Source organism: Trachurus japonicus, chromosome 23, assembly GCF_045865225.1.
Source record: "Trachurus japonicus isolate A0001 chromosome 23, Traja_1.0".
Classification (NCBI taxonomy): domain Eukaryota; kingdom Metazoa; phylum Chordata; class Actinopteri; order Carangiformes; family Carangidae; genus Trachurus; species Trachurus japonicus.
This window is the reverse complement of record NC_140929.1, coordinates 10,929,054-10,940,899: the sequence shown is the minus strand read 5'-3', so window position 1 is coordinate 10,940,899 and position 11,846 is coordinate 10,929,054. Positions and strand designations below refer to the sequence as shown.

At 41.3% G+C, this 11,846-nt stretch overlaps 1 protein-coding gene across 2 annotated transcripts in view; it reads left to right on the top strand.

Annotated features, from left to right (window-relative positions):
* iqsec3a (IQ motif and Sec7 domain ArfGEF 3a) overlaps positions 1–11,846 on the top strand; it is a 143,243-nt gene that overhangs the window by 105,384 nt on the left and 26,013 nt on the right. For both annotated transcript variants that reach the window (XM_085769589.1, XM_085769588.1), the window contains exon 7: positions 9,920–10,086. In XM_085769589.1, the coding sequence (XP_085625715.1) occupies positions 9,920–10,086 (167 nt within the window). The remainder of the gene's footprint in view (positions 1–9,919; positions 10,087–11,846) is intronic.

Below are 11,846 nucleotides of genomic sequence, written 5' to 3'. Positions count from 1 at the left end.
CTCACGCATTACTGGCTGGTTACTGAGAGGGAAAACCCCACACTGCTGTGTGATGATCATTAATTGTGATCTTTAATTGTTCATACTTAACATACGTAAATAGCCCCTATTTTATGTAGAACACACGGTCTACACAGAGACAAATACACTACAAACTGAGTCACTTCATTTCAAGTACGGTAATAAAAATACTTGCACAAAAATGAGTGTACATCAGGAAGAGTCCAAATTAACTAGGACAAAGAAAACTGAGAAACGGCTATTTGACGAAAACAAGGATTTGAAGAGACAAAGTGCCTCCTCTATTAAAAATGAAAATTATTTGAAAAAACTACAGACGGAGAATGCTAAACTGCAGCAGAACGTTAAAGAACTGAAACTGCTTAATAACAACCTCAAACATGAACTGCAGCAGGCTGAGGCTAGCTCAGCTAACGATAAGTGCAAGAAAACCCATCTAAAGACTGATTTAGAGCAGAGAATTCTGAATCTGGAGTCGATCAATAACAAATACTATGTGGAGAAGTCGATGCGAAAGCAAATGGAGAAGCAACTGGAGAAGTTCAGCCAAATCAAAGAGGAAAATGAAAAACTGGAAATGGAAAATCAGACTTTGAATCATAAGGTTGAAGAGCTCTCAGGCTATAAACAGTGCAAATGCAAGTCAGTACAAGAAGTGAAACAGCTGGTACAACAAAAGGACACTGAACATGACAAAACAAAACATGAGTTGAGAATTGAAGGTGAACGCTGTCACGAAACAACAGATAAACTTGAGGAAGTAGACAAAACAGCCCAGGAGCTGAGAGATAAAATTAAAAGATATCAAAAAAAGCTTGATATTGAGAAGACAAACAACTATACATTGAAAAGAGAGAACTGCCAACTCACTGCTGAGCTTGAGAAACAAAAACAGTACGTAATAGACGCAGATCGAAGGGCTGATGTGGCAACTGAGGCTTGTAAAGAAAAAGACATGAAAATAGATTGTCAGCAAAAAGAGTCAGAAAAACAGCGTGTCATCATAACAACATTGGGAGAGGAGGTCAATGACCTGAAACATAAACTTAAAAACCTAGATGATGAAGCTATTGCATTCAGCCATGAAAAAGACCAGATAATCACTGACATGAGGAATCAGATGAAGGATGTGGAGGCTGAGGTAGGACGGCTAAAAATGCAGATTTCAACTCAAAAGGTTACAGGAGATCTCACCATTAAAAACTTGTCCACAGCTCAGTCAAAAAACAGTGAGTTAGAGAGAACAAATGAGACTTTACTTGAAAACTTGTCCACAGGTCAGTCAAAAATCAGTGAGTTAGAGAGAACAAATGCAACTTCAGTTAAAAACATGTCCACAGCTCAGTCAAAAATCAGTGAGTTAGAGAGAACAAATGAGACTTTGGTTAAAAACTTGTCCACAGCTCAGTCAAAAATCAGTGAGTTAGAGAGAACAAATGAGATTTTGGTTAAAAAGTTGTTTACACCTCAGTCAAAAATCAGTGAGTTAGAGAGAACAAATGAGACTTTGGTTGAAAACTTGTCCACAGCTCAGTCAAAAATCAGTGAGTTAGACCAAACAAATGAGACTTTGGTTAAAAAGTTGTTTACACCTCAGTCAAAAATCAGTGAGTTAGAGAGAACAAATGAGACTTTGGTTGAAAACTTGTCCACAGCTCAGTCAAAAGTCAGTGAGTTAGAGAGAACAAATGAGACTTTGGTTAAAAACTTGTTCACAGTTCAGTCAAAAATCAGTGAGTTAGAGAGAACAAATGAGACTGTAACTGGTGAAATCTTAGACCACAAAACTGAGGTCATTTCAAAGGACTCTGAGATCGTCAATTTGGGGAGGAAATATCGTGCTGTGAAAAAACAGTTGGAACAAGTGAAAAGTCAGCTGGAGGATGCAGAGTTAAGACTGGACATATGTTTGCGCACTGCACACAAGGACCAATCACAGTTGAAGGAAGAGCTGGTACACACCAAAGATCTTTTAGTCCAACAGCGGGTGGGGGCAAAACTCCAGGAGGCCAAGGGGGAACAAGAAACTGGAGACAAAGAAGTACAGCAGGAACTCGAGTGTACTAGGGTAAGTATTGATGAGCTTGAGGAACTTAACAATTACATGATACGAAGGGTTTATGAATCACAGAAGGTAAATTATTATAAAGACAATATACGAAATATCAGGACAAAAGACAAGACATTCTATGACTTGTTTCGCGAAAATTGTATTCTTGTAGAAATGTTGAGGAGTGTGAATGAGGGGAGGTTGACAAACCCAACAGACTTGTTGGAGAATTTAATTGCCATGTCCACTAACTCCATAAAGCGTCGACCCCCGCCTGAGATGAAGCCTGAGCTAAAGCCTGAGATAAAGCCTGAGATCAAGCCTGAGATCAAGCCTGAGATCAAGCCTGAGATAAAGCTGAAGGCTGAGATGAAGCCTGAGATGAAGCCTGAGATAAAGCCTGAGATGACGGCTGAGATGAAGCCTGAGATCAAGCCTGAGATGAAGCCTGAGATCAAGCCTAAAATAAAGCCTGAGATCAAGCCTCAGACTGGTTGCACATCAAGACAAAGGCGCATCGTACTAACATCCACCAATCCACAGACAGAGTCCAAAGACAAATTGAAGACACCCCGCCTTCCCCCCATCCAGAAAAAACCTATACAGCTGCCCAGAACATCCACTCAACCCCGTCTCCCCTCTCAGGGCAAATCTGGTCACAGCTCAAGATCCCCCTTCTTCCCCCCCATACAGGGAAAACAGCTGCCCAGAACGTCCACTCAACCCTGTCTCCCCTCTGAGGGCAAATCTGGTCAAATCTCAACACATACTCCCCGAAAACTGCCCCTTCGGCCTCAACTTACCCAACGGGTTATCTGGCCTCCAAAATGAAGAACACCTCCTGACGTGATGCACTCATGCTAGAAAATGAATGGATTCAGGCTACATTTACACGGAAACGATCTGAACAGAAAACGCGAAAGTGGTGTTGCGTTCTTACTTTTTATTTTGCGTTTTTAGACCTTTTTGAGGAGGAAATCTGCGTGCATACCGTGACGCAAAAGTCTGTGGAATCCAACGTGTTTGTTGTTATTTTCCTGTGCTGACACATGCCTGTGATGAAAACGCAGAGCAGACTTTTGTGTTTTCACCCTTTACATGGGGACGCAACAGTGGAGCGTTTTAAGATTTCCACTCTGGAGGGTGGTTTCACTTTTTTGCGTTTTCAAGCCCCCAAAACGCTGTCGACGTCTAAACAAAAGGCACATCCGATTAAATATTTTGCAGTGAGTGTTGTCGTGTAAACAGGGCCTCAGGGTCAGGACTGGGTTTTCTCCAGGTACTCTGGTTTATCCCACCTATGTTTGTGAACATCTAAAAAAAAAAAAAAAATTTTCGTCCACAATTCGTGTAAATCTGTGTATCATTCGTTCTTTCCATCTTCAATTGGCAAAAATTGTCGTTATTTTCCTGTGCTGACGCATGCCTGTGATGAAAACGCCGAGCAGAATTTTGCGTTTTCACCCTTTACATGGGGACGCAACAGTGGAGCGTTTTAAGATTTCCACTCTGGAGGGTGGTTTCACTTTTTTGCGTTTTCAAGCCCCCAAAACGCCGTCGCCGTCTAAACAAAAGGCACATCTGATTAAATATTTTGCTGTTTTCATCCGCGAGCATGTAAACAGGGCCTCAGTGTCAGGACTGGGTTTTCTCCAGGTACTCTGGTTTATCCCACCTGTTTGTGAACATCTAAAAAAAAAAAAAAAAAAAATTGTCGTCCACAATTCGTGTAAATCTGTGTATCATTCGTTCTTTTCATCTTCAATTGGCAAATCAAAAATCAATTTATTCTTGGGACTGTTTTCAGTGACTGAATTAAAGCATTAAAGCATTGACTTTGATAATAGCTTTTAGTGATTTCAACGGTTTAAACTCGAGTAAGGTTAAAGTGTGCTCTTGAGATGAGAAATGACAAAATGTACAGACTGCAGATGATACATGATTCTGACCAGAAACTAATTCCAAGCTGGAAGTTGATAGCCTCGTAAACCAGCCTCTCGCGGAAGTGCATTTCATTTCATTCCGAGGGAGAGTCTGGCCTCATCCCCATTCTAAGCGTTTGGACTGAAACCCTCAGAAGGCCGAGCCAATCAGCGTCGCCCGCTGTGATTGACACAGCACGTTGGCCAATCAGGGACCGACTGGTGCAAAGCCCCGTCACTACACCAACTTGCTGATTGGCTGAATGGGGTTGTCTGTCAACGCTACTACCAAAGATATTAAACCGTCTTTGCTACTACTCCCACCCAGCTCCCGCCCACCCCAAACGCTTAGAGCGGGGATGAGGCCAGACTCTCCCGAGAAATGAAATGAAATGCATTTCCGCGAGAGGCTGGTTTACGAGGCTAGGAAGTTGATACCTCTCCAGAGTGGTATCGCAGGGTTCTGGATCCTTAAAAAGTCTTAAAAGGCATTGAATTCATTAATCTAAAAATAATGCCTTAATTGGCATTAAAATGTCTTAAATCAATTTTTCAAACGTCTTAAAAATGTTAACACTTGGTAGTGGCCGTCACCGCTAAATTTCTCACCGCCACCAGCTCCCGAGTCAGTGGGTTTTCTTTCCTGGACTTTTTATGCATTTATTTTGAAAGGACAGCTGGAAAGAGACACAATCTAACTTTCATTTCAACTGGCTTTAAAAACGTCTTAAAAAGTCTTAAATTCAACTTGAACCCTATATCCGAAAGAGACATCTTTGAGAATCTACTGCAAACATGACTCTTCTGTCTTCTGTGTTTCAATCCACATCATCAGTAACAATGAAAATGTTCTCTGTTGCACAGCTTCGTTCGAGCCAATCCAAGTGTTTGTTAATATGCGCGTCCCATGCATTCTTGTGCACGTAGACGGTGTCCTCACAGCACCTCCTTGCTACTTTGGGAGGTGCTTTGCTATCCTCTCTGTGTGTCGTTGAAGCCGAAGCTGGTGTCATTTAGGCTACGTTCACACTGCAAGTCTTAGTGCTCAATTTGGCAGATCCGATTTTTTTTGTTTGGCTGTTCACATTACCATCTAATGTGGCCTATATCAGATTCCAGTGTGAACGGTTTGCGGTTCCGAACTTTATTCCTAAATGTCTGTGAAATGGAAGCTGGAAAATGTCTGAGCAGCTGCTGAGGAGGAAAAAAATAAAGAAAAAGAACCAAACTCTCTATTTTAGTTTCAGTTAGGTTACCATTTAGGGGTGGGAGAAAAATCGATTCACATAAGTATCGCAATATTTTTTGGACAATTTTTAAATTGATTTTGTTTTCAAAAATCTTTTCTTTTTTTTAGAATTTTTTTAATTTTGTTTCATTTTTATTGTGCAATGTGCATTTGCTCGCCTTTACAGAGAGTCCAGGTTTTGAAAAGGGTTTAAGTTCACTTTATAATGGAGTATCTTAATTTATAGGCTCCTCCAGTATTTGTGTGCAGATAAATGTTAGTTTACCTCAGTCTATATGTCATTTTGTCAGAAAGGTTTCAGAAGCCTGTTTTTTCAATTTTTAATTTTTGCCTCTTTTATGCAGTCCAGGCTTTTGAAAAGAGAGTACATATATACATATACACACATACACACAACATATATATTGCTGCTGAATAAATCTTAAAAACTGACTTACAAGTGATGTGTATTTTTTGGGGAAATATGGTTCCCGGAATAGTCTGTTGACAATCATGATCATTCAACTGTTTCACTGGTGTTAAAAGTGCAGACTAAAATCGAGAAAATCAGCAATATCGTAGAATCGCAATTTAAATCGACATTGGCATCCAAAAAATCGCAAAAGAATCGAATCGGGAGAAAAGCATATCGTCCCGGCCCTATTACCATTACTGTACTTTAGTTTGTTCCCTATGTCTCAACCCGCTGGGCAGCATTCGGGTTATTAAGAAACAACGTTAAGGTTATTACAACCCAAAGTTTAACACCCCCTGTCCTTTTTAATTTATAGTCTCCTCTCCTTCAGCGCTCATCTTCTCACTTCTGTTGTCGGTAAACACACATCGCTGCTCGTCAAATTATCCAATGTTTTATGTTTTTTATTGTGGTCTCGTGTGGTCCTGCCGCCGCTTCTTAAAAAAAACCTAGAGTAAACATTGAAAAGTGACGTTAAAGTCGCATCCAATCTGCCTTAGCTGTTCACACTGGGGTCGCATTGGAAAAAATTGGACCTGAATCTGATTCAGTACCACATTTGAAAGTGGCCTGAATCTGATTTGAAAATGTCAGATTCAAGGCGACTTGTGCTGTTCACACTGTCAAAAGCAAATCGGATATGGGTTACATTTGAGCGAAAAAATCGGATTCAGGTCATTTGTAACTGCAGTGTGAATGTAGTGTTCTTCTGCTGTATCTGGGTGTGTTGATATTTGAGTGGGTATAAGAAAGTGAAATGAAATACTGTCACTCAAAGAAATTAGCTTGGGGCTAAACTTGTCTTGTTGTGCTTTAAGATGCAATTCACAGGCTTTTTGATCATTAAATATGCCAGCATCGAGTTTTGAAGGTGCGCTGAGAGATACAGATGTGAATCTTTGATATTTTTTGCAAGTTTTGAGATCAGCCCTCTGTGTGTTTTTTTTATTTTTTTCACCCAGACATGAAAGAAAGAGGAAAAATTGAAAACGAGCTAGAGTGAGAAAATGTAACCAGACAAAACCAACAGGTGGCCAAACACCATACTGTATACACCATATAGCCTACCATATATTAACATAAATATATAACTGCATGATCATTATCCCCCCTGTAATATCAGCAGCTGATGTCTCACCCCACCAACCACACATATGCACTCTTTATTCCTTCTTCTGCCAGGCTACAATAAACTGTTGACAATGCAGCCCCCATGTTGAAAAGCCAAGCAGCATGTAATTTCAGTCCACAATTTGCGGCAGGCAGACAATTTGCAGTGCAGCTGTGGCACCGTGCGTTATTTGCTAACTGTTTGCCGTAGCCCCTCTGGAGTAACAACCACCTGTCACAGTGGTTAAGGTGCCCAATGAGGAGAAAAACTGCAACATTGTCATAGTTGGTGGGCAGAAAGGTTGGCATTGCTAATGCTTGGACATGAGGCTGACTCTGCGTGTCATCAGGAGCAAGGCGAGGAGACATGAAGTGGGCTAAGAAGGAAGGATGGAAGGAAAGAAGGGGAGAAAGAGGAAAGAGGGAGGAAGGTTTATAAATAACCAGCGTTGCATAACCGCCACTGCCTCTCTGTGCCTGCCTCCTCTGCTCCTGGGCTTTGATATCCCTCCAAACACACACACACACACACACACACACATACACACGCAGAAAGAGAGAAATCTCCAAAGTAAGTGAAGGGGATTTGAAGCAGCAGTGAAAAAGAGCGAGGGGGGAAAAGTGAAAAGCAGCCAGCAGCCTCGGTATCTGCTGCGTCAGTGTACTAATGAATGAGCCAGAGAATAAGAGAATATGAGCCAGCTCCCAATGCTGCAGATACACTCGGTTTATGTTTTCATTTCTTCATTACAATATAGTAACCAGATATCCTTATTGTATTCCTCCTGGTCTTTCTGTGCATGCCCCATGTGATGAGTCATTATAGACAGAGACAGAGATCATGACACTCGCTTCTTGCACCTAAACCTCCCAGGAGGAGATAATAAGTGCTGGATCACACCATCTTTTAGTAATCTGTAACAAAAGCTAAGACAGCAGCAAATGCCAAATTTGAAGACTGCCAAATCTGTTCAGCGAGGAGCATCATGTGCCATTTTATTTTACCCTCTCTTTCTTTCTTTTCTTTTTTTTCTTTCTCCCCCCTGGTTAGTCATTTTCCGTGTCTATCTGTGCGAGAGTAAGAGCACACTCTGATAAAAAATAAAAAAAGCAGCATAAATTAAGGTTTTTCACCGCATGCTGCTGCATTAGGATTCACAGACAAGGGCATAATTACTGGTTGCTGTCGAGTCACGGTTTTCATACACTGAGATGTGAATAAGCATCTGCGTGCAGCCCTGTGATTATCATGCTAAAACAAATAGTGTATGGAGGATGCCACAAACTCCCATGCGCATGCACGCAAATAGATGCTACCCTCTTCATCTATTAACATTTATAGCATAAAGCAAATAATAAATAAAGCATTGATTGAACTGGTTGCCAAGCTTTTTATAACACACATTTTGATACACTGTAAAAATACATAGTTAGATATTTATATTGTGTTTTAAGAAAGGATGTTAAATGATAATAATGACTTCCTCTAAAGCAACATAGAGTACCAAAGACCTCCACCCAGAGGATAGGGCAGCTCATCTGTTGCCTGCAAAACAAAATCCAGGGCAAAATAAAAAAATCTCCCTAAAATTATTTGTTTCCATTTGTATGAGCACATTTCAACCACAGAAATCAGTTTATGTAAGCATTTTAACATTTTACGGTTTAGTGGTCATTTTAATTAAACTGACACTGTAAAAGTGAGATGGACACAAATGAGATGTAAAGACCTGAAGTCGTGATATTGTATAAGTCATAAAACAGTGTATATGTGAGAATGTGTAAACCCACTGTGTGAATAACAATGTGTATGTTTCTGTTCTCAGTCCCTCAGAGACATTAGGCTCCAATCATGTGGTTCAGTGGGTTTGTTATTTGGTGCCACAGCTTCAATGTAGAAATGAGGACTGATTAAAGTAACAATTACAATATACACTACAATACACAGCCCACAGGGTCTATACACACACACATGCACACACAGAGAAACAAACAGACTCATTCTCCTTTACTCTGTATATCTCTGATTACTCACACACTGTAGATGTTGTATTGTTTTATTCATCCCCTAATCAGGATGTATCCATGTACAGAGACAGAGACAGAAACATTTTATTTTTCTTCTCTGTGCACGTCTTTTTTAAACACACACACACACACATGCAAACATGTAGTTGTCTAGATTCATGGCTTCCATAACCACACAACACAACACAGCTTAATTCTGTTCTTTACTTCTCATATTTACTGTAGGGGCCTTTTTTGGGGGAACTACATCAAACTGAGCAAACTGTCACGTGTTTGTGCCAGAGTGTGGGTTTTCATATTTCAAAGTTTCTTGAGCACAGCAACAACCTGCATAGATCCAGCATCCAGGCCCATAGATGTGGGAGAATATCTGATTATGACTGAGGACTCTGTGGACTTGTGTGTCTGCAAATAAACCGCAGGAAGATTGAACTTTGGAGATTATTTCATAAACAGAACAATTAGAAAAATGATGGTAAATCACAGAGGAGAAAGTGTTTTTGCTTCTTCCTTTTTCTTTTTTTTTTTTGCACCCACGTTAACTTTACTTTCGGTCTAATTCATGATGCATGCGAGCAGCCGTTCCAGGGGGACAAATGTGTTTATACAGAGAGTCGGTGTTTCGGCGGAGCACCTGCTTCAGTGGTGCTGAGGGGCAGCTAACTGCCTCCGATGAAGCCACGAGCAAAATTAAAGCCATAACTCTTGTTCGGCTGCGACACTCTCGTGCTCAGCTTGTGTCGAGGCGTTTACGAGCATGTTGTGTGTTAAAGGATGCCTTTGGTGTCTCAGGATAACACATTATCTGTGTCTTTTCTTCCATCTGTTATCCCTCCCCTTCTTTCCTCCCCCGTCTGTCCCTTATATTTTTCTCATCCATTTCTCTCTCTGTACCTATCATCCCCTCTTAACTATTTCTTTAACATCCCTTCTTCCTCTTCCTCCCCCTCTTTCATCCCTCCATGTGTGTGTCCTCTGTCATGACCCACATCTATTACACTTGAATCTTTCCCCTCCGCCTTTTTTCTGTCCATCTTTCACCTGATCTTTAACTTCTTCTGTCTCTGTCACCTCTAACCCAACAGCCAGCGCTACTGCATGTGTAACCCCGACGTGGTGCAGCAGTTTCACAACCCGGACACCATCTTCATCCTGGCCTTCGCCATCATTCTGCTCAACACGGACATGTACAGTCCCAACATCAAGCCCGACCGCAAGATGCTGTTGGAAGACTTCATACGCAACCTGAGAGGTAAGTGGGACATTAATGGAGTTAAAGAGACATGAATTATTAGATGTAATTGACTCAAGCAGGTAGGTTTGTATTTGCTTTTTAAGGCAGGTTTTGGAGCTCATCCTGCCGAGATAATACAGAGAATACACATAGAAAGTTGTGTCAATATTTGCCAATATATATATATATTGTTAATATAGTATGTGCTGTGGTATATCGTGTAAAGGGATAGTTCAACATTTTGGCAAATTGGCGGAGTTGTTTTCAAAGCAAATACAGAGACTGCTTGCCGAAAAACTGCCCCCGACGGGAACGCGCATGTCTCGTAACGTTCTGTTATTAGCTCACAGCGTGGTGAGTGTGCTGGTCACAACTTGTCCACAAGAGCGTTTTGGAGTTGTTGGATTGTGTATTTGATGAGTTTGATGAGGGAAACCAAGAAATCCCATTAGCCTCCGTAGCGTAGCCATGAGCAGCTCACGGCTCTGCTCTGCCGCTCTAAAAATAGCTTGCACCGACAAATAAAGGTAACGAACCTACTCCTACTATAGGGATTATGGCAATGGGCCAATTTGCCAAAATGTTGAACTGTCCCTTTAAAACTGCAGAAATACAGACAGAAAGTGCTCAGTCAAGATAAATATACACATGACTGTTGGTCCAAAGTGGTGTTACATAAGTTGTGACAGACTGTTTCCTAATAGTTTGCATGTTACTGGATGAGATAATACATGGGATTCCTCTCCCTCATGAATATCTCCCGTTGTGGCCTCGCATGAATCAGTGCAAGTGAGTCAGTGTCTGACAGTGTGTGGATCTGTGTTCGAGTTCGAACCCTCCCTGCATAAATCCAGGTGATAAAGTTAAGGTTACATCTCTATCCCAGCCCCGTCGTGCTTTACACATTCACAGCTCATAGCGACAGCAGCGGAAAGCCGGCGTAATTCTTGTCTCCCACAGTCAAACAGATGCTCATTCACCGAGCGTCGTGGGAGAGAGACTGGGAGCGCCATATTCTCCGCTCTCCCTCTGCAGAATCCGTCGGGGGAACAGTGAGGTCGATGCAGAACAACTTTAATAGATTCATCCAGACTGTTCCCCACAATTAAATTAAGTGGGAAAATAAATTCCGGCATCTTACGCAAATTAAAATATGCCATTCTCTCTTGGCCTTTGTATTTGTCTTCTGCTCAGTTTACTGTGCTTTCCCCGTCTCTGAATCTGCTCTCTTCTGTTTTGTCTCAGTCAGAGTATTATGCTGTTTATTCATCTGCCTGCCCTTGTTTATATTCTCCCCATTTCTCTCTCCTCTTTTCTCCTCACTCATGTCTCTCTCTCACACACTGACAGAAGAATAGTTCACTCCGCTAATTGGCTGAGGTGAAATGCAATTATGCACCAGAAACCAATAGTAATGAAGAACCACAGAGCATTCATTATCACAATTAAAACAGACTGGCAGAGTCTGAGCTATTCCACAATGGGTCAACATAATATAAACCAGCCTCTACTATAAATTAATCAAGGATGCCGCCTCACTGAAAAATGAAAATCGCTCTGTCTTAGTTAGGGATCCTTTATTTGTTTTTAGTGAGGATAATGTCAGAGTTGCACAGTGCCCCCTGCTTTTTTCTTCTTCTTTTTTTAAAGCCCTCTTTGCATGCGGGCATTCATCAATAGAACTTGTGACAAGCCAAGTTTACACTCAGAGATGATGAAAATAAGAAGAGACAGGGAGCAGTTCAGGCTACAGGGGAAACGTGGGGGAAAAGAAGACT